The 22889-nt window shown below is 50.4% G+C and overlaps 4 protein-coding genes across 4 annotated transcripts in view; 2 read left to right on the top strand and 2 right to left on the bottom strand.

The window, feature by feature from the left end:
* The first annotated feature begins 639 nt into the window (after positions 1-639).
* Positions 640-12736, top strand: taf5 (TAF5 RNA polymerase II, TATA box binding protein (TBP)-associated factor). Its single transcript, XM_078413281.1, has 10 exons — positions 640-1291; positions 2377-2692; positions 3530-3693; positions 4891-5026; positions 6949-7069; positions 8221-8350; positions 8874-9038; positions 10186-10363; positions 10450-10627; positions 11800-12736. Exons 1-10 carry the CDS (start codon positions 642-644, stop codon positions 12015-12017), a joined length of 2256 nt encoding a protein of 751 aa, XP_078269407.1. The 5' UTR covers positions 640-641; the 3' UTR covers positions 12018-12736.
* A 248-nt stretch (positions 12737-12984) lies between these two features.
* Positions 12985-18855, bottom strand: atp5md (ATP synthase membrane subunit k). The gene is made up of 4 exons (XM_078413284.1): positions 18723-18855; positions 17639-17740; positions 16601-16705; positions 12985-13131 (listed from the first exon to the last, which is right to left on the bottom strand). The coding sequence occupies exons 2-3, from the start codon at positions 17723-17725 to the stop codon at positions 16607-16609; spliced, it is 186 nt and encodes a 61-aa protein (XP_078269410.1). The 5' UTR covers positions 17726-17740; positions 18723-18855; the 3' UTR covers positions 12985-13131; positions 16601-16606.
* LOC144601263 (glutathione S-transferase omega-1-like) overlaps positions 15698-22889 on the bottom strand; it is a 131536-nt gene continuing 124344 nt past the window's right edge. The window contains exon 7 of the mRNA XM_078413282.1: positions 15698-15762. The gene's annotated coding sequence lies outside the window, so the exon portion shown is untranslated. The remainder of the gene's footprint in view (positions 15763-22889) is intronic.
* pdcd11 (programmed cell death 11) overlaps positions 18988-22889 on the top strand; it is a 39571-nt gene continuing 35669 nt past the window's right edge. Inside the window, exons 1-5 of the mRNA XM_078413278.1 lie at positions 18988-19110; positions 19803-19909; positions 20344-20493; positions 21385-21549; positions 22421-22582. Of these exons, the coding sequence (XP_078269404.1) occupies positions 19811-19909; positions 20344-20493; positions 21385-21549; positions 22421-22582 (576 nt within the window). The 5' untranslated portion in view covers positions 18988-19110; positions 19803-19810. The remainder of the gene's footprint in view (positions 19111-19802; positions 19910-20343; positions 20494-21384; positions 21550-22420; positions 22583-22889) is intronic.

Raw genomic sequence — 22889 nt, 5'->3', positions numbered from 1 at the left:
TCGTGGCTGATCACCTAAAATTAGTACCCCGTTCCTGCTTTTCCCCCACATCCCTTGATTTCTTTAGCAGACTGCAGGAGTGGGTGCTGAGGGACGCACTGAAGCTCGGTGCAGCCAACGCCAAGGCTCTGTGAGGGAGGACCACAGTCTAGGGGCCTTCCACTGCTGGTCATTGAGGGGCAGAGTCTGGTGGTGCACACCTCAAACAAGAGAAGGGAGATCGCTCCAGGAGGACTACATTAGTGGCAATGGTGTATGTACATAGATGTGGGATTCCCTCACACTGTTTGAATTCTGAAGAAGGGTCTCGATCCGAAATGTCACCCATTCCTTCTCTCCAGAGATGCTGCCTGTCCCGCTGAGTTACTCCAGCATTTTGTGTCTATCTTCTGTTTGAATTACGAAGCTCCGGTTCTGTGCAGGGAATTATTTAGTACTTTCTCTGATATCCTTCCATGACTAATGTTGTCCATGCGGCATTTGCCCCTTTGATTGATGCTAAAGTTGAAAAATAATTTCGCAGTCTGCCCTAACCGTCGCAAAGTGCGAGCGGCCGCCCTGCCAGCACTACCGTAAAGCGCAGCGGGCTCTACTTAATGAGGGCGGGTGGGTGTCGTAAAGAGCGGCAGATGATGGTGAAGATGGCGGCGGTGCTGGAGCCGCCGAACGAAGGGGTGACTCCCGCGGCCCCAGTCCCGGCTCCCATCCCCGTTCCCGTCCCCTCCCCGGTGGCGCCCGTCCCCGTTGCCTCCCCCGCACCCTCGCCGTCGCCCAGCCCGTCGCCGACGCTGGCGGTGAAGGCAGAGGCTGCGGAGAGCCCGGGGGCTGGGGCTGGGGCTGGGCCTGGCGGGGGCCCGGGGGCTGGGACCGGGACCGGGGCCGGAGCTGGAGCCGGAGCTGGGGCCGCCTCCGGGACCGAGCTGAGCGAACGTCACACGCTGCTCGCCGTGCTGCAGTTCCTGAAGAAGAACCGGTTCCGGGAGGCGGAGGAGACGCTGCGGCGGGAGGCGAGCGTGCAGGATGTGCTGGACGAGGCGCTGCGGGCGGCCGGGCCCCGCGGAACCGACGCCGTGCACCAGCCCGACGTCAGCTCGGTGCTGTCGGCCTACAGCAACCAGGGGGACCCCAGCCTGTACGAGGAGTACTACTGCGGCCTCAAGGCCTTCATCGAGGCAGCGCTGGACGCGCTCAAGGCCGAGCTGGCCAGCCTGCTCTACCCGGTCTTCGTGCACCTCTACCTGGAGCTGGTGTACAACGAGCACGAACGGGAGGCGCGCCTCTTCTTCCATAGGTCAGCCCCAATGCAGTGTGGTGTGTGGAATATAACACTCAGTGTGTCAGCCCCTGCAAACGGAGCATGATGGGGGGGCCTGACACCTCTTCCACAGGTCAGCCCCAATATACAGTGGTGTGTGGAATATGACTGTCAGCCTGTAATCCCTTGTAAATGGTGCGCTGGAGTACTGGTACACAATAGTACACAAGGCTGACGCTTCTTCCTCGGGTCAGCAGACAACACAACATGAACACATTGTGGTGTGGAATGTACACCACAGCGTGTAAACTCCTGTATCCGAATGGGAGGTCTCGCATCTCTTCTACAGGTCAGCCCCAATACAGTATCTGAAGAAGGGGCTTGACCTGAAACGTCACCCATTCCTTCTTTCCAGAGATGCTGTCTGTCCCGCTGAGTTACTCCAGCATTTTGTGTATACCTTCAGTGTAAGCACAGTGTGGTGTATGCACTATAACTGTCAGTGTGTATGCCCCCGTAACTGGAGCACTCGTGCACAATACAGTACAGTGAAAAACTTATTCTTACCACTATCTTGAAAGTGCAGTGTGAACACTGAGGTGGAATAACATTTATAGTGTGTAGGCCCCTGTAACTGGAGCACTAATATACAATAGTAAATGTCTGACACTTCTTCCTCAGGTCAGCAGCCAACACAGTGTGGTGGGCTGAAGGGCCTGTTTAGGTGCTGTACAGCTCCATGACTCCGTAACACATGGTGGTGTGTAAACCCTTTACTTGGAACATGAATGGGTGGGTTCACACTCGATATTGCCTTATTAATGTAATGTTCAAAAGTGATAAGATCAGAAATTTGACCATTCAGCCCATCAAGTCTACTCCGCCATTCAATCATGGCTGATCTATCTCTCCCCACAACTCCTGACACCTGTACTAATCAATGCGTACAAGAAAGCCTTTGTTTGTGTGCTATTCAGACAAATACTATTTTTCGTGAGTCCAATTAAGCTGCATACAAGGACAACAGTTAGTGCACCCAGTGGCACAGCACAGTATGGTAGATGGCACAGGTGACCGCAGCCCTTTGTCACCCCGTTAACCTGCTGCACGGTTTATTGCAGGTACCACGGGGATCAGGAAGGCTACTACCATGATGACCTGCGGGTGCTGGCTGGCCTGTCGAAGAAGGAGCACATGCAGGGCAACGAGACAGTTCTGGACTTCCGCACCAGCAAGTTTGTGCTGCGCATCTCGCGGGACTCCTACCAGTGCCTGAAGCGACACCTGCAGGAGCAGCATAACAACCAGATCTGGAACATTGTGCAGGAGCACCTCTTCATCGATGTCTTTGACGGCATGCCCAGGAGCAAGCAGCAGATCGAGCTGACCTCCGGCGGCATGGCCGGCGAAGCCAAGAGGGAGGCAAACAAAACCAAGGTGCGGATTGGGGTACAGTCGCTCTCTGCAGGGTGGGTGGAACTCCAGCACCTCACCCATTATCCACAGGGTGAGGGTTCACAGACCCCCACCTCTTCTCCACAGGGTGGGCTCATAGACCCCACCCCATGTCCACAGGTGGGCTCATCGATCCCACCTCTTCTCCACAGGGTGGGGCTCATTGACTCCACCTCTTCTCTGCAGGGTCAGTAGGGAACCCAGGACCTTCTCCGGAAGGTGGGTGGGGAATCATGGACACCACCCCATCTCAGTATGGGTGCGGATTCCTGGAGCTTAGTTCCAGTTCTCTGATGGATTAATGGGTTGAGGGTCTCGGTTGCCATATTAAGGAGGGGGAAGTTGCACAGCTGTACAGTTAATGCCTTACGGTGTCAAAGATGACTAGACATGGTGTCTGTGTGGAGTTTGCATGTTCTCCCGTGACCACATGGATTTTCTCTGGGTGCTCCAGTTTTCTCCCATATTCAAAAGATGTGCACGTTTATAGGTTAATTGGCTTCTGTAAATTGTCCCTAGGGTGTAGGATAGAACTAGTGAACGGATGATCGCTGGTCAGCGCAAACTTGGTGGGCCAAAGGGCCTGTTTCCACGCTGCATTTCTAAACTAGGGAGGGAGAATCGAGCAGGTCAGGCTGGGGCTTGTCACTGTTACCTTCCTTACAGAGATGCTGTCTGAGTTGCCGAGTTGTCTGTTTTAATTGCTGTTCTGCGCTGCCTGCTTGAGCGGCCATTGTGAGGAGCCACAGTGCAGATGTGGCCACTCGGGTGGGGAATGGGGGGAATCAGGGCTCGGCTAACTTGTTCAAATCTCGACAGGTGTTCTTTGGGCTGCTGAAGGAGCCCGAGATTGAACTACCTCTGGATGACGAAGACGAGGAAGGAGAGAACGAGGAGGGCAAACCGAAGAAGAAGAAACCGAAGAAGGACAGTCTGGGGGCTAAGAGCAAGAAGCAGGACCCTAATGCTCCTCAAGTGAACAGGTCCGTGGCTGGTACAACTCCACCGGCTCCGTCACAGTGGGCAGACCAGCTGCGCCCTGGCCCCACGCTATAATGCCAGGCTTTAGCTCAGTTAATGACACTCTTAAAATGAATGAGAAGGCGTTTTAAAATGCCAATGGTGTTCATTGGGACAGGGGGATGTCTTCCATTCTGAGACCCTTTTCCTACACTGCAGTTTTCCTACAGTTCACTCTACAGTATCACCTGGAATAGTTAAATGCCAGATCCTGTGCCTAAACCAATCAATCTCTACCAGAGCTTTTGTCACAGTTTTACTGGCTCCATCCACATTTAGTTTTACAAATCTCTGCACGTTCGGAGCTCCACCCTATCTGTACCCTCCTTCAGCCCACACCCCTCTGGTATTGTAACTCCATTCTGGCCAGCTCTTCAAGCTTAATTGCTCTACCAGATAGACACAAAATGCTGGAGTAACTCAGCAGGACAGGCACCATTTCTGGAGAGAAGGAATGGGTGACGTTTCGGGTCGAGTCCCTTGTATGTACTCTGATGGTTGCTGGGAAGAATCTGTTCTTGAACCTGGAGGTCACGGTTTTCAGGCTGCTGTACCTTCTTCCCGATGGTAGCAGCATGATGAAAGTGTGGCCAGGGTGGTGTGGGTGTTTGATGCTATTGGCTGCCTCTTTAAGCAGCAACTCCTGTAGATCCCTTCGATGGTGGGGAGGTCAGTACTTGTGATGGACCAGGCAGGGTCCACCACTCTGTAGCCTCCTTACCAAACCATGGTGTGATGCAACCAGCCAGCTGTGATTCAGTTGACCTGACCTCTGGAATTCCTTCTCTAAACCTCCATTTTAATGCATTAGTTAATGTTGTCTAGCCTTCGGATATTTTCCCAATGTCCCCTCTGGTCATTACTTTGTGCTGTAATATTTCTGTCAAGTGTCCTGGGAAAATATTGTCACGTTACAGTTGCTTATTAAATAGAGGTTGTTGTTGCTGCTATGGAGTTGTTTTCAAGGCCTACATTTATTTAATCAACTAAGATTACTTAGTTCTGAAGATATTTTATACAAGATAATTGTTGGAAACTGGCTGTTGTGTTTCCTGCATTACTATATGTGGTGCCTTTCAAAATTACTACAGTAACTGTTAAACATCTCGATCTGTCCCAAGGTATAAATAAATGTCTTACTGCTTTCTTTCCTACTGAAGAATTCCACTTCCTGAGCTAAAGGACTCTGACAAGCTGGACAAGATCATGATAATGAAGGAAGCCACGAAGAGGGTGAAGCTCGGTCCCGACTGCCTGCCTTCCATCTGCTTTTATACCTTCCTCAACGCCTATCAGGTGAATGATATAGTCCTTCTGGGCCGGAGTGGAACGGTGATGAATCACCACCTCTGCTCAGGACCTTTCCTGGAGGGCAGCAGATGTGTTGCAGTGTCAGTGCTTTTTGTCGATATAAAGATGCCAGGACACACATCCTTCCTGGGGTCTACGGCAAAGCGCCATCCTATAAGTTGTTAAACTGTTTAAGGGCCTGACTGTCTAATTTAATTAATTGATAATTATGTAGTGCATTAATTAATGAACACATTTTATTTTTTTAAACTTTTTGTAATAGTAAATATTCTAAAAAAAATGTACAAATCTAGTTTTTAACTGTTTAGAGGTGCCGATGCAGAGTACTGATGAAATACCCTCATCTAAACAGCGGTGCACAGTGTGTTGAGAAGGATGTCCTGCTGGTTAGAGGTCCAGGTGTACGGTGTTCCCTGGAAAAGATATTTAGTGTGCTTTGGAGGGACGATTGGTGGACAGACAGTATATTTTCTAAGTTAGCATTGCCCGGACCTTTATGCACCAGCTGTTGATGGCTATTGCTGTTTTTTTGTTCAGAAAATAAAACATGATTATCAGCAATGCCATTGATCACCCAGAAGGTTAAAATGTACTGGAATAACAGAGACTTTGTCATGTGGATTCTGAACTGGGTTACTGATAGAAGGCAGTGTTTTGTTGAAAGGACAATATTCAGGCTGAAGGTCTGTGATTGGTGGAGTTTCGCAGGGATCTGTGCTGGGACCTCTGCTGTTGGTGAGAGATGTATAAATGATTGGTTAGTAAATGTGCAGATATTCCCCCCAGTGTGGAAATGTCAAGGACATAGCTTCAAGGTGAGAGGGGCAAAGTTTAAAGGAGATGTGCAGGGAAAGTTTTCTTTGCATAGAGGGTGTTGAGTGCTTGGAACATTCTGCCAAGGGTGTTGGTGGAAGCAGATACTTTAGTGGCGTTTAAAAGCATTTTGGATAGACACATGGATAAGTAAGGAATGGAGGGATATGGGTTATGTGCTGGTAGATAAGAGTTGGTCTTGGCATTATGTTGGCCACAGATATTGTGGGCCGAAGGCCTGTTGTGTTGTATTAAGATAAAATTTGTGCCATCTGTATGTGTACTTTGGTAAAGTAAGGTGCAAAGCTACAAAGAACACGTTGAAATCTCACTAAAATAAGTAAAATAATGAATGCAGTCTAAAATTCTCAGCACCAGGAGTTGCTGTTTAGGACATGAAATCTTTATACTTAAAGGAGTTTAAATATTTGGACGCTTGAACTGTGGTGGGCCGTGCTTCTTGTTGTCGAGTCAGATCCAGGGAGGTTTAGGAATCAAGGGGTATTGGGACCCAGGGCAAAATGGATGAGGTTGAGAAAGAGGCATGATCCTACTGAATGTGGAGCAGCACTGATGGAATGTGGAGCAGCCCTTTGGAATGTGTTCCTATTAGTTCCTGGGGAGAATGATCTCTAAAGGGGTTAAATGTGAATCTTCATATAATGCCTAAGTATGGACAGCATAGTGGCAGAGCAGATAGAGCCGCTGCCTTACAGCTTCAGTGATTGGGTTTGATCCTGACCTCGGGTGCTGTCTGTGTGGAGTTTGCACATTCTCCCTGTGACCATGTGGCTGCAGCATTTTCCTCCCATATCCCAAAGACGTGCAGGTTGGTGAGTTAGTTGGCCCTCAGTGTGGGTGAGTTGTAGAACCATGGGAGTTGATGGGAATATGTTAGTGTAAACGGGTGCTGAGGGATGATGCCAAGGATTCGATGGGCCAAAAGGCCTGATTGTGTGACGAAACATTGAAGGTAAAATCAGAATTGCTGTGCACTACCTTGGTTGCATTGGGGATTCTGTGCACACTGCATCTTCCAAGCTTACGTGTGGTCTGCCTGGTCTCTAATCACTGCCATTCTGTTACTGGTCCAGGGTCTCACTGCGGTCGACTTCACCGACGATTCCAGTCTGATCGCGGGTGGGTTCGCTGATTCCACCGTGAGGGTGTGGAGTGCCACACCGAAGAAGCTGCGGAGCGTCAAAGGGGCCACGGGTAAAGCACACGGAACCCAAGATCTGGCTTTGGCAGTCTGCCTGTGGCTGTGGGATTGTAGCGGGAAAGGGGACTGGTCCAACTGGCAGCTGGCACTGCAAGAATGGGGGATATGATACACAATTACATTACCTTCCCCATACTACTTATTGTCCCATGCCCCTTCGTAGGCTTGTTCATTCCACACCAACACCAGTATAGAACAGCGCAGCAACAGGCCCTTTGGCCCACAATGTCCATGCCTAACATAATCTCCTCAGCCTGCATATCCACATGCCTAGTTTTGATAGAATTTCTTGACCCATGGTATCTATGTGCTGTACAAAACAGTGCATGGTTCATGAGTATTTTCATGCTTCCTAGCTTCCTTTCCGTTGTTCTTTCAGGCCAGGTTTGACAGCCCACTGTGGAATAAGTTGCATCCACTGAGCCAGGATCATGTTCTGCTCCTTACACAAACTGCTGTTTGTCATCACATTTCCCTTGCACCGACTTTGTCAATAGACCTCTGTGATGTGTTCCCCATATTCCTCCTGTCCCCAGCCCTGCCACCCCCACACAAGGAGCTCGCCGCAGGATTGCTAGTGACTTGCCATTCTGCAAATGTCTGCTCTCTCTGGGTTTTGCCAAGATTTTGTTTCCAAGGGAGATTTTACCTATAGATTCTCCAAACCTCCAGCTCTGCACAGTGGAGCTCTGCATTTCCCCGGCACACGGTTTGAAGTATAGGAAAGAAAACTGCAGATTCTGGTTTAAATCGAAGGTGGACACAAAATGCTGGAGTAACTCAGCGGGTCAGGCAGCAGCTCTGGAGAGAAGGAATGGGTGATGTTTCAGGTCGAGACCCTTCAGTCTGAAGGAGGGTCTCGACCTGAAACATCACCCATTCCTTCTCTCCAGAGATGCCGCCTGACCCGCTGTGTTCCTCCTGCATTTTGTGTCTACCGCACAGTTTGAAGTGATGGGGTTAAGTAGCGGTGAAGCATTTGCCTTTCCCTTGGGGAGGACTGAGAGTTTTTGTGAAATGTAAGTTGTCTGGTCCAGTTGGGGAGTGAGTGAGGGTGGTGGTGGCAGGGGAGGGTGTGTTGGCCCTTGTTCTCAGTGTAGGTGCAAACAGCAGTCTCACTGAGTGTTTTATCCACGATCTGCAGATCTCAGTTTAATCGACAAAGAATCGGAGGACGTGCTGGAGAGAATAATGGATGAGAAGTCTGCCTGCGAGTTTAAAATGTTACTGGGACACGGTGGCCCTGTGTACGGCACCAGCTTTAGTCCCGACAGGTGAGGTGCCCGGAAACTCTTATAGACAACTTTATGCTCTTGGTCAGCTAGTTGCTTTGTGGATGTTGATTGATGCATAAATTTAGTCCAATGTTTGTGATGATGATGATATTGTCGGATAGATACAGCAGGGAAATAGGCCCTTCGACCCACTGAGTCCACACCATTTATATCAACAACTCATTTATATTGACCCTACTTTTTAATTCTCCCCACATTCCCGTCACCCCCCCCCACATCCCAAATTCTACCTCTCCTGGGCTCCAGGGGCAATTCGCAGTAGCCAATTAACCCACTGACCCACACATCGTTGTGATTGGGAGGGGGGGAAACCAGAGTACTGAGTAGAGACCATCAGGCCCATCAAGTCTATGCCAGTACCTAACAGCAACACCGTCGGTCTCATTGCTGTGCTTTTGCCTCGTAAACAAAGTGCAACAATTGACTAGCAGGTAGGGTAGTAACAGAAACATTGTGTGGCCGTGGGCTGTTGTGTGTGACACTGTTCACTCTCATTCTTCAGGAACTACCTTCTATCCTGCTCGGAGGATGGGACGGTGAGGCTATGGAGTCTGCAAACCTTCACCTGCCTGGTGGGTTACAAGGGACATAACTACCCGGTGTGGGACACCCAGTTCTCTCCATACGGCTACTATTTCATATCAGGGGGCCACGATCGAGTGGCACGGTGAGTGTGTGTCCGAACCATGACTGCCAGTGCGTTGTGGCAGAGTAACGTCGCTCAACCTACTATGCTGACTAGTGGCAGCCTCCTGTGTTAATCTCATCTCCCTGCACTTGGATTAACACCAACATTTAAAGAAAAACAATGAACAGCACATGCTGGGTTATAACAAAGACAGACACAAAGTGCTGGAGTAGCTCAGCAGGGCAGGCACCATCTCTGGAGAAAAAGGACGGGTGAGGTTTCGGGCTGGACATCCTGAAGAAGGGCCCTGACAGCAAACATCACCCATCCTTTTTCTCTGGAAATGCTGCCTGACCTGCTGAGTCACTCCAACACTTTGTGTCACCATTTATCTTCCAATGTACTTGGAAAGCATCTTGAAGTATTACGACACAGTATGGAAATGGGCCCTTTGAGCCAACCAGCCAAGGTGCCTGTGTGTGTTTAGCCAATACACCCTGAACCTTTCATATCCATGTATCTCTGAAGGTTCCCGACCTAAAGTCTTGTCTATCCATGTCCACCAGAGCTGCTGCCTGACCCTCTGAGTTATTCCAACACTTTGTTTTCCTCAAGTTTCTAGCATTTGCCGTTCCTTGTTTCTTCTCTCTATCTGTGTAGCTGCCCAAATGTCTTTTAAATGTTAATGTACTTGCTCAACCACCTCCTCTGGTAGCTCGTTCCATATACTCACCATCTATTGACTGAAAGCATTGCCCTTCAAGTTAGTCACACAGCACAGAACAGGCCTTTGGCCCAATTCATCCATTCCGACCAAGGTGCCCATCAATGTTGGTTCTACCTGCTCAAGTTTGACCCATATCCTTCTCAAATGTTCCTATCCATGTACCTGTCCCAGCTGTCTTTTAAATGTTTTGCCTGCCTCAACTACCTCTTCTGGCAGCTCATTTCATATAGCCGCCACCCTTTGAGTGGAAAGGTTTGTCTGTGATGTTCCTATTAAATCTTGCCGTGCACCTTAGAAAAACTCTGTCTACTTATCTGCACTTCATGTGATTTTATAAATCTGCATACTAAGGCTCAGTTAACAACTCGCTGGCGACTATTGACTGAGTTGCCGTGACCTGTGTATTGATGTGAATGTGCTGTGAACATTATCATCACATTGTGATATTCCACCCGCCAGGCTCTGGGTGACAGACCACTACCAGCCTCTGCGAATCTTCTCTGGTCATCTCTCTGACGTCACCTGCACCAGATTTCACCCCAACTCCAACTACGTAGTCACTGGATCTGCAGACAGGACCATCCGGCTCTGGGACGTTCTGAACGGCAACTGCGTGCGAATCCTGACTGGACACAAGGTGGGCAGCCCGGCGCGGGTGGCTGGCAGCTGGCAGGGGCATGGCTGAGACGGGCGTTGGTAATGGCCTCTCGTTTCTCCCACCAGGGGCCGATCCACTCGCTGGTGTTTTCTCCCAGCGGCAGGTACCTGGCGTCGGGTGCCACGGACGGACGGGTGCTGCTGTGGGACATCGGGCACGGGTTGCTGGTGGGGGAGCTGAACGGCCACACGGACACCGTCTACTCTCTCAAGTTCAGTCGGGACGGCGAGATACTAGCTTCGGGTGAGACCCTTCATCTCTTGCAACTCGGGGGCCGGGTGGGATCTTCTGTGAAATTACCGAGCAACATTCTCATCTGTTCTAAGGTGGTGGTAGGCATTTTTCCATTTCCATGTTCAGCTATGGGACTCTGAATGGTAGGGCCCTGGGAAATGTTGTAGAACAAAGGGATCTGGAGTACATAGAATATATTACAATATAGCACACGAACAGATCCTTACAGACCCCAATTGCTGGAGTAACTCAGCAGGACAGATAACATCTCTGGAGAGAAGGAATGGATGACATTTTGGGTCGAGACCCTTCTTCAGACTGGGTCTTGACCGAAACATCACCCATTCCTTTTCCCCAGAGATGCTGCCTGTCCCGCTGAGTTACTCCGGCATTTTGTCTATCTTCGATTTAAACCAGTGTCTGCAATTCTTTCCTGCACATCCTTACAGATGCTGTTCGACCAGCCAAGTGTTTCCTTATTGCAGCTTTTTCTCTAAAAACCTAATCCATTCCCACCCTGTCCTAACTCACCCACTGCAGTCTATCCTCATGAGTGGCCATGCTGCATGCCATGCCGATATTTATCTTTCAGCCACTGTCGGTGAAACAAAGCACCGCAGTTCTGCAGTTTGGTGCCAGATTTTCCAGACTATTGGATTTTCTTCTACGCAGTTGTCCATCACACTGTGATTTCATGCTTTGAAAAAACATTATGCAGTAGGCTAATGAGTGTTCATGTGGCCCCAGTGTGTTAAAAGGAGCACGGGAACTGGTGTCCCAATGCAAGGACCTGGGGAAATAAACACCTGGTGAAGTAGGTGCCAAACTATTGGAATTTCTGAACAGTTGGGTAGCGGGCTGCCAGTTTTCCTGTATGCATTGTCATGTTGGTATTTGTGGGACTGCACTGTGTAAATTCACTGTTGTACCTCTGCCATTACAACACCCTTTGTATTTTATTGCAAGGGACAGCATTGCTGAGCCGGTAGGGTGGAACATGCACCACAGATCCAGGTCAATTGCCAGAGTGTGCAGTGTGTGAATACTCAGTGATACAGCCCAGATGGTGGCAGCCTGGAGTAATGAATGTGGGTCCTGGGGACTGGTCTCGGTGCCCGCTGGTGAAACTGGGGGCTCCAGGGATGTGCAGGGAATGCCTGACTTACACTTTATTGTTGCAGGCTCCATGGATCACACGGTGAAGATGTGGGATACGATCAAGGCCTTCGAGGACCTGGAGACGGACGATTTCAGCACGGCCACCGGCCATATCAACCTGGCCGACAATTCACAAGAGCTGCTGCTGGGCTCCTATATGACCAAGTCCACGCCAGTGATCGGCCTGCACTTCACCCGCCGCAACCTGCTGTTGGCTGCTGGGGCCTACAACCCCCAGTGACAGACCCTCGCACCATTTCACCCTTGCTCTGGGCCGTACAACCCGCAGTGACTACTCCTCATGCCAGGGCCCGCAGCCCCCAGTGACCGATCCCTCCCGTGACCACTCCCTTCCCCGTCACTGGCCCAGGGCTGTACAACCCGTAGTGACTCTCCCTTGCTGTCACTGGCTGGTCTAGGGGTGTACAACCCACTGATGCCCCTTCTCATCCAGGGCTGGTCACACAGGAGCGTGTGACCAGCCCTGCCTACTGCTAACTGCCCGCCTTCCCCAGATTACAGATGGAGGATAAAAACCTCCTGCCTTTACCCATCCTTGCCCCCCCAGCCCCCACGTGGTTCTCAGAACAAATAAAGGATGCAGCTATTTCCACGGTATCCGTGGCATTCCCGTAAGTAGCTACCCCACACCAAGGTGACCAGCCTCGTCTAGCCTCAGCCCCTCCCACACCAAGGTGACCAACCTCATCTAGCCTCAGCCCCTCCCACACCAAGGTGACAAGCCTCATCTAGCCTCAGCCCCTCCCACAGAGGTGATCAGCCTCTCCTGCCCACAGATCAGCTTTCTCTTGCCTTTCCCTCCCACGCCGAGGTGATCAGCCTCCGCCACATTCGCGACACGTTGCCGCACAGATATTTTGCAAGAATGTGAATGAAAAAATTGTCCTTCATGGTGTTTTTTTCTAAAAGTTTTGATGAAATTTACAATAAAACACTGAAAAACACGGTATCCCGAGAATTTTTCTTCAGTGAGAAGTAGATCTTCTCTTTGCAAAGGAAAGATCCATCAATGCTTTGCACACAATCTACTTCATCTAGTCGGGACTTACCCTCCCTTTACTACTGCGTTTAAAGCCCAGCTGCCGTTGCCGAAGGGGAGTGTGTGTAAGTGAATGTGGCCATTAACACCTCCAGGAACTCACCACTTGAAAGGACAATTTCCATTTGAAAATAAAACACTGCTAAAGCTGATTCCCAGTAGATTTACTTGCATTAGGTAACTTGCATTACACCACCATAGTGACACGATTGTAAAGGTTCAAAATATTTCCACGTCCAACAAAAAAAAACATGCTGGTCCTTAATTTCATAATTAGGCCCTTGCTGAGAAGAACCTGAAATAAATCAGAAAGAGGTGAATAAGACATTAGTAACACAGGGGCTGAACTTGTCTTCAGTTGGGCTTCAGGAGCTAGGCTGAATCAAAGCAAGAACAAGGTGGCAGATTATTAACTGAATGGTGTCAGATTAGGAAAAGGGGAGGTGCAAGAGACCTGGGTGTCTTTGTACACCAGTCACCGAACGTAAACAGGCAGGTGCACAAGGCAGTGAAGAGAGCAAATGGCATGTTGACCTTCAGAGCGAGAGGATTTGAGTATAGGAGCAAGGAGGTCCTACTGCAGTTGTGCAGGGCCCTGGTGAGACGACATCTGGAGTATTGTTTGCTGTTTTGGTCTAATTTGAGGACGGACATTCTTCATATTGAGGGAGTGTAGCATAGGTTCACCAGGTTAATTCCCGAGATAGCAGAACTGACACATGCAAGAATGGATCGACTGGGCTTATATTCACTGAAATTTAGAAGGATGAGAGGGGAACTTATAGAAACATAAAATTCAAAGGATTGGACAGGTGAGATGCAGGAAAAATGTTCCCGATGTTAGGGGAGTGCAGAACCATGGGTCAGAGCTTAAGAATAAGTGGTAGGCCATTTAGGACAGAGATGAGGAAAAACTTTTTCTCTCGGTTGTGAATATGTGGAATTCTCTGCCACAGAAGGCAGTGGAGGCCAATTTACTGGATGTTTTCAAGAATGAGGTAGATATCGTAGCGCAGCGGTAGAGTTGCTGCTTTACAGCGAATGCAGCGCCGGAGACTCAGGTTCGATCCTGACTACGGGTGCTGCACTGTAAGGAGTTTGTACGTTCTCCCCGTGACCTGCGTGGGTTTTCTCCGAGATCTTCGGTTTCCTCCCACACTCCAAAGATGTACAGGTATGTAGGTTAATTGGCTGGGTAAAATGTAAAAATTGTCCCTAGTGGGTGTAGGATAGTGTTAATGTACGGGGATCGCTGGGCGGCACGGACTTGGAGGGCCGAAAAGGCCTGTTTCCGGCTGTATATATATGATATGATATGATATGATATCGCTCTTGGGGCTAACAGAATCAAGGGATATGGGGAGAAAGCAGGAACGGGGTACTAATTTGGCATGATCATATTAAATTGCTGTGCTGGCTCAAATGGCCAACTCCTGCACCCATTACATTTCTTTCGGCCCACTGAGTCTGCGCAAACAACTTGTACACACAGGACAATTTACCACGCCGATTAACCTACGAACCTGTACGTCTGGAGTGTGAGAGGAAACCAGAGATCCTGGAGGAAACCAGAGATCCTGGAGAAAACTCGTGCCGGTCACGGGTAGAATGTACAAATTCCTTACAGGCAAGTACCCGAGGCCAGGATCGAACCCAGGTCACTGGCGGTGTAAGGCATCAATTCTACCGCTGCGCCAGCTTGCTGCCCACCAAGTACCATCTTCCGGTACTGTCGATTATTAGGTACAGATTTGTAATACTGATCATCAAGCACTCCCAGGACAGAGCAGGCACCCATTAGATGCATAGTAAAGCTCCTCCTACACTGTCCTGCCATGGATTAGACAGATTATAACTCCCTCAAACACGCACACAAGGATAGTATGACAAAAATGGCATACTAGGAGTAAAATGTGAAGGAGGGAGAGCAAAATGGGTGGAAGGGGAGTGAAAAGTATGGATGGAAGGGGACAGCAGGAGTGACAATAGACAATAGACAATAGACAATAGGTGCAGGAGTAGGCCATTCAGCCCTTCGAGCCAGCACCGCCATTCAATGCGATCATGGCTGATCACTCTCAATCAGTACCCCGTTCCTGCCTTCTCCCCATACCCCCTCACTCCGCTATCCTTAAGAGCTCTATCCAGCTCTCTCTTGAAAGCATCCAACGAACTGGCCTCCACTGCCTTCTGAGGCAGAGAATTCCACACCTTCACCACCCTCTGACTGAAAAAGTTCTTCCTCATCTCCGTTCTAAATGGCCTACCCCTTATTCTCAAACTGTGGCCCCTTGTTCTGGACTCCCCCAACATTGGGAACATGTTATCTGCCTCTAATGTGTCCAATCCCCTAATTATCTTATATGTTTCAATAAGATCCCCCCTCATCCTTCTAAATTCCAGTGTATACAAGCCCAATCGCTCCAGCCTTTCAACATACGACAGTCCCGCCATTCCGGGAATTAACCTAGTGAACCTACGCTGCACGCCCTCCATAGCAAGAATATCCTTCCTCAAATTTGGAGACCAAAACTGCACACAGTACTCCAGGTGCGGTCTCACCAGGGCCCGGTACAACTGTAGAAGGACCTCTTTGCTCCTATACTCAACTCCTCTTGTTACGAAGGCCAACATTCCATTGGCTTTCTTCACTGCCTGCTGAACCTGCACGCTTCCTTTCATTGACTGATGCACTAGGACACCCAGATCTCGTTGAACTCCCCCTCCTCCTAACTTGACACCATTCAGATAATAATCTGCCTTTCTATTCTTACTTCCAAAGTGAATAACCTCACACTTACCTACATTAAACTGCATCTGCCATGTATCCGCCCACTCACACAACCTGTCCAAGTCACCCTGCAGCCTTATTGCATCTTCCTCACAATTCACACTACCCCCCAACTTAGTATCATCTGCAAATTTGCTAATGGTACTTTTAATCCCTTCGTCTAAGTCATTAATGTATATCGTAAATAGCTGGGGTCCCAGCACCGAACCTTGCGGTACCCCACTGGTCACTGCCTGCCATTCCGAAAGGGACCCATTTATCCCCACTCTTTGCTTTCTGTCTGTCAACCAATTTTCTATCCATGTCAGTACCCTACCCCCAATACCATGTGCCCTAATTTTGCCCACTAATCTCCTATGTGGGACCTTGTCGAAGGCTTTCTGAAAGTCGAGGTACACCACATCCACTGACTCTCCCTTGTCAATTTTCCTAGTTACATCCTCAAAAAATTCCAGTAGATTTGTCAAGCATGATTTCCCCTTCGTAAATCCATGCTGACTCGGAATGATCCCGTTACTGCTATCCAAATGCTCAGCAATTTCGTCTTTTATAATTGACTCCAGCATCTTCCCCACCACTGAGGGGGCGAGGGAGGGGACATCGGGGGGGGGGGAGATCTAGCAGCTGACCATGCAAACCCCTGCCTCCCACGGTCGCTGTACTCACATTCCTCCTGCCTGTGATAGCTTAGGCATCAGACAGTGCAGATGGAGCTTAAACCGATCTCTGTTGTCCCATTATGTTAATTGTTGCCGATACTTATTTTGTATTTTAAAAACTAGATTTTCAATTTATTTACATTTTTATTATTACCAAAGGATTATTAAAAACATCAAATTAGGCAATTGAGCTTTTAAGCACGATCTAGAACAACTATCCGCATTAGACACCAACAGCAAGGAACAATGTGCGTACCGGCATTTCTTTGTCTACATAAAAAGCACTGATTACAGTTGAAAATGAAAATCCTCACCGCACATCATTTCTGGTCTGCGATTGCTGGTGGTGCCTTCTTCTTTGATCGCAGTTTGAAGAATAATACGAGTGACGCGATCCCTGCGTACGTAACCAGCACATACTGTGAGGAAGAAAGCAGAGAGCGAGGTGTGAGAGAGCGCGCAAGGTCAAACACATGATCCTTAATAGCACGGTGGCGCCTTGGGTCACAGAGCCGCTGCCTCACAGCACCAGAGACCCAGGTTCGATCCTGATCTCGGTTGCTGTCTATGTGGAGTTTGCAGCTCTCCCTGTGACCACGTGGGTTGCCCCCTGGTGCTCTGGTTTCATCCCATATCCCAAAGGTGTGCAGGTTTGTTAATTATTAGACCTCTGTAAATTGCCTCCAGTGTGTCGGGAGTGGATCAAAAGTGGGATAACAGAACTAGTGTGAATGGGTGATCGAACTTCATCACTGCCTGTTCCGGATCTCTGACGTCTAGCTAACAACATCAATCAATCTCATTTGCTAGAGACACAAGGAATTGCAGATGGTGGAATCGTGAGCAAAACAGTGCTGGAGAAATAAACAGGTGACATCAGCCTGATGGTTGGGAGAGGAAGGTGGAAAAGCAGTGGCACGGCAAAGCCTTGCATGTGATAGGTGGGTACAGGCAAGGGGGGGGGGGGTGATTGGCAAATGAGCGGAGATAATGACAATAGTTTAAAGTGTCAAATTGTCATTTGTACCAAACAACAGAACAATGAAATTGTTACTTGCAGCAGCTTACAGGCCTGTTAACATAATTTGTAATAAATAAAAATTCAATAAATTAACAATCACAGTATTAGTGCAAAAAATAAAGACAAAAACATGAGGTGAAAAGTAAACCAAAGGGTGTCAGATAAGGAGAGAAGAGGAATAAAATGTGAAGGAGGGAGAGCGAAATGGGTGGAAGGGGAGTGAAGAGTATGGGTGGAAGGGGACAGCAGGAGTGGGGGCGAGGGAGAGGACATCAGGGGGATCGAGCAGCTGACCATGCAAACCCCTGCCTCCCACGGTCGCTGTACTCACATTCCTCCTGCCTATCATAGTGTAGGCATTGAAGTACTTGGAGAATCCAGTGAACTGGTGCTGACCGGGTACATCATGACCCGCCATTCTGACTGACACAGGCTGCAGAGGGATAAAATGATGGGTTACATTAAACATCGCAATGATCATCTCAGCATCTCAGAGTGCGCATTAGTTTGCGCCGTTGCCGGACACAATCTGCTCCGCTCTCCACATGAAAGGAGAGATGTGATTGTTCTGGAGAGACTGTGGGAGGTTGTGGGGATGTTACCAGGAGCAGAACACTGCAGCTCAATGGGACAGAGTTAGCACCGAGGAGAGTTGACCGACGCACACGGTTACAGGTTGCCGAGAGGGAGGACAGATAAACTGGAGCCTGTCGTCAACAACACGTTGTTACCTCCAACCATCAGTGGGGATACATCCCTTGGCAGATGGTCAGACCACGGATGGGATCCTGCAGGGGAGAGTTGCTGCAGGGGGTGAGGTGCTGCAGGGGTGGTTCAGGGGAGAATTCCCCCAAGGGTACAGTGCTACAGGCGTTCCTCCAAGCCAAGGGTGGAATGCTGGACAGAAGCCTCCCCCCAAAGGGTGGCGGTGCAGAGGAGTGGTGGAGATGGGGTGCTGGAAGGTAGAGATCCCCCAGGGGTGGAGTGCCAGAGTGGAGACCTCATTCCACCCCCCCCCCCCCCCTATCATGGGGTGGGGTACTGGATAGAGGCCTCCCCCAGGGAGTGAGGTGGTGCAGGGAAGAGCTCCCCCGGGGGGGGGGGGGGGTGGGAGTGTGTTATCTCCATCCTGAGGGTGGGAACGGCTGAACCTCTCCCTTCTCCCATTGGCCAGTCCGGGGCCGAACCCTGCTGTGTGCTGGCCTAGTCCCCCGGGGACTGAGGCCCAGCGGTGCCGACGGCTGTCGTGCAGGTAGCCCGGCCCCTCCCGCAGATTGCCCGGCCCCTCCCGTAGGTAGCCTTCTAGCCCAGGCCGCCGTCAGGCCCGGCCCTTCCCCCGGCCCGGACACCGTCAGACCCGGACTTTCCCCCGGCCCAGGCCTCTGTCAGACCCGGCCCAGGCCGCCGGCGCTCACCTTCACTCCGCCGCCGCCAACGTCCTTCACGGGCTCGGGTTCCAGCAGCGGCGCCGGAAATCCCGGCGCACGGTGGCGCCTATTGGACGGGCGCGATTTCAATCACCGCGTCTGCGCCGGGCGCCATCTCCCATTGGGCCGCTCGAGCCGAGAGCTCCCGTCCCTCGACAGCCATTGGCTAATGACCTAAAGCCCCGCCCATCGCCCGCAAGACCGCGCGACGCACCGCCGCCAGGAGGAGAGTGACGTCACACAGGGGCGTGTGGGCGGGCGGCCCATCTCTGATTGGTCGAGGCCCAGGCTGCAGAGCTCCGGAAGTGTTTGTGCTGCGGCTAGAAGGCCTTCCGGGGTTGGAGTCATGGCGATGTCCATGTGAGCGGCCGGGCAGGTGAGTGTCCGCGGCTCGGGTGGCCGCTCGGGCCCGGGGGGAGGGAGGTGTTTGGGGGGGGGAGTGGGAGCAGGGGGCCTGCGTGGACGGACGAGGGGGATCGCAGCCCTCGGCATCGCGGCGCAGCAGGCGGAAGAGGCCACTCGGCCCCTCTTCAGCGGGACATCACAGGAGCAGGCCGTTCAATGAGCGATTTTCGGCTTACGTTCTCTCCATGTTGGGAATAGATAGGGCGAATGAACAGTCTTTTACTGTTTTTTTAGGGGAATTACGAATTAGAGGTTTAAGGTTAGAGTGAAAACATTAAATAGGAACCTGAGAGGCAACATTTTTACACAGAGGGTGGAGAGTATATGGAATGAGCTGCCAGACGAGATAGTTGAGGCAGATACTATAACAACATTTGGAAGTCATTTGGATGGGTACATGGATAAGAAAGGTTTAGAGGTATATTGGCTAATCATGGGCAGGTGGGACTATTGTAGCTGGTGGCCATCTTCGTCGGCATGGGCAAGTTGGACTGATGTGTCTGTTTTGTGCTGTGTGACTCGATAGCTCCAATCTATTCGATCTCGCTGTCAGACTGCACTATGTGCCACATTCTGCACCTGGTGTCTCAGTAACTTGGTAAGAGTCCTGAATGCCAGTCACCTGTGAAGAGGAAGTGCCTAAATGTGTTTTTATCTCTCCAGGTGTTGACATGGCTACAGAAGATGAGAGTTTTCCCCGTGGGGGGATACAGAGGAAGGCTGCTGCAGGGAAGAGCAAGAGGAAGGAGGAAGAGGATGACTTGTTTCATGTAAGTCCTGGAGATGAGGCAGCTGGGAATCAGCGGTGGAATTTACAGATGGAAGGATGATTTCCAATGTGTGGATGGATGTTAGATATCTGTCGGTGATACAGCTGGTCAGAGTCTTTGGTAGTGTTCATTTTTAATCAGTCATCGTGAATCTACGGTTGGATATTTCCTTGTGTTGTGTAATTCCAATCCACCTCCACAGAACTAATCAACAAGTGGGTTTGAGACCCCCTTTACAAATGTACTGCCGGCTGTCAACAATTATAACATTGCTTTCTATAGTAGTCGGGAAATAAATGCAACTTCATTCTGTGTCTGACATGAGGAGTGTTGATGGAAATAGCTCGGTATTCACTCCAATGCTGTACATGTTTCATTCAGTTGTGTGGTCATTTTTATGAGCTCACTTTATAATTGTTGTGCTCTGCCTCCAGTGGTCAGGCGCTGAGCCTCGTACAAAGGCCCCAAAGGTAGAAAAAAGGAAGGAAGAAATAAACGATGAGAAAACGAAAAAGCGGTTTGAGGTGGGAGGAGGGCCATCGCAGAGGAAGCAGCCACCGGAGGCAGATGTGCTCACGTTCAAGGTATGTAAGCCATCAGGTACCTTTTGTGTGGTTCATTGGTAATTTATTATCACATTCCTAGGTGCAATGAAATCCCTTTATTGCATATAGTTCAGTATAAATCTTACTGTACATATGCACAATTACACTTTCATGCAGGAGGGTATAAAATAGTAGATTACACTAACACGACACTCAAAAGTCGTCGCGTTTATGGCACCTACTGATATTCTTCAAGTTGAAAGTTGCTAATAATGTAGAGCCTTAACTTGGCCATAAAGGCCCACAGTCCTGGCTGCGGCACTGGGTTGGAATTGCAGAGGTTGGCCTCGCCTGGCGATGTGGTTAATGCTCTCCGCCACTGCTCCGTTCCACTGCAGGCCGCATGCTCGGCCTCTTGTAGCTGCACCCAAAGTAACCAAGGTCTCTGCTGTTGCAGGGCCTCCGGCAGCCCATTCCATGGACTCGTTGACCCGCAAACGTGCCGTTCCCTCACCTCACATATCAACCGTTCAGCCTCTGTGCCCCTGGGAACCACCCGCAGCTGACCTCAGAACCCACAGACCACGAGAGGTGAGTTCCCAGCCCCCTCACCGATCCTCTCTCATTCACTGCCATCTGGAAACCCTGATTGAGGCAAAGATAATTTATCCCTCCTCGTCCATCTGCAGTCTGAGATAAGGTGACTGCACACCGTCCTCCAAAACCTCCGTCAATTTCAGCTGGTCCAAAATCTGGCGTCCAGTTGTGGGAAAGTATCAGCTTCCTTTTCTGTTGTTTTCCTGGATCTGTTTGTAGCCCTAATCTTCATACAGCCATTGCATTGAAACAGGCCCTTCAGCCCCCTTTGTCCGTGCCAACCCTTGGACTGGGCAGCATCCACATCTCTCTTTCGCTCCTTTCCCCATGCAGAAACTGACCGTGGGCACTCTGCTGCTTGGATGTGTGAAGGAAGTGACTGACTTTGAACTGGCGGTGGGTTTGCCCCATGGCCTCACGGGCTATGTCAACCTCACCAGCATCTGCGAAGCGTTCACGCAGTCCCTGAGCAAGCAGGTCAGCGAAGACCTGACTGAGGTGAGTCCGATCATTATAACTCTCCTACCTCTGGGGCTCTACAGTGTCGCCTTGCTGGGACCTGCACAAGCGGCATTGTGGAGTCGTTCTGCGTGTGCATTTGACAATGGGGTAGTGATCAGGAGATTCATGTGGGGCGACAGGAGCAACTGCAGATGCTTGAATCTTGAGTAAAACACACAGTGCTGCAGGAACTGAGCTGGTCAAGCAGCCTTTGTGGAGAGAATGGACAGATAAAGTTTCCAGTCGAGACCTTTCTTCAGGCTGATGGAGTAGGGAGAGAGAAAGCTGATAAAGAGGTGGGCGCGGGACAAAGTTTGGAAAATGATGGGTGGGTCCAAGTGTGGGGGGGGGGGGGTTATTGACAGATGGTTGGGGTAAGTGACGAGGGATAGAGGTGAAAAAGGAGACAAAAAGTTGTCAGTTAAGGAGAGAAGAGAAGTGAAATATAAAGCCAGAGGGGTATGGGTGGAAGGGGATTGGGGGAGGATGAGGATAAAAGGAAAATGTGGGACTTGGGGATTGGAGAAGAGTGTGGGGAGAAGGGGAGAGGAACAAGGTTATTCGCGTGTGGGGGGGATTGATGGTGGGGGAAAAGTGCGCACTGGGGTAGAGGCCAGGGGAAGGAAGTGGGGGAAGGAGGAGTATTGCTTGAGATAGGAAAATGAATGTTCCTACTGTTGGGTTGTTAGCTCCACAAGCCTAGGCCAGAGGAAGGGCTAATAATGGAAGGAGAAGCGTCGGGGTAATGAGTGGGCAAGTTTACGTTTGCTCTGTTCTTGGAAGTCTTCATTGGCTTCAGGCAGCTGAGTGAATCTGCTTCTCGTAGGCCAGTGAGCTTCTGCTTCTTGTTGCCGTCGTGTTTCCACAGGACCTGATGGCTCTGCCCGGCCTGTTCAGCCCCGGCATGGTCGTGCGCTGCGCCGTCTCCCAGCTCGGCGCCACAAAGACCAACCGCCACAGCCTGAAGCTGTCCATTAACCCCAAGGAGGTGAACGCGGCGCTGTCGGCAGGGGCACTGCGCGCCGGCATGGTGAGTGAACAGCCCTGAGCGGAACACCACGGCCTGGCAAAGAGTCACCCACTGTATGCTGTAGTCCACTAAAGAGCCGCCCACTGTATCCTGTAGCCCAGTAAAGGGTCACCCACTCTATCCCACCCCCAGTAGAGGGTCGGCCACTATTGCCTAGCATAAGGTCACACACTGTATCCGTCCCCAGTAAAGGGTTACCCACTGTATCCTATTGCACAATAAAGGGTCACCCACTGTATCCTTCCCCCAGTAAAGGGTTACCCCCCTATTTCTTGCCCCCAAAAAGGGTCACCCCCTCTACAGCTAC

The sequence above is a fragment of the Rhinoraja longicauda genome, chromosome 16 (assembly GCF_053455715.1).
Source record: "Rhinoraja longicauda isolate Sanriku21f chromosome 16, sRhiLon1.1, whole genome shotgun sequence".
Taxonomy (NCBI): Eukaryota; Metazoa; Chordata; class Chondrichthyes; order Rajiformes; family Arhynchobatidae; genus Rhinoraja; species Rhinoraja longicauda.
The sequence above is the reverse complement of the archived record's forward strand: the minus strand, read 5'-3'. Positions and strand labels throughout refer to the sequence as shown.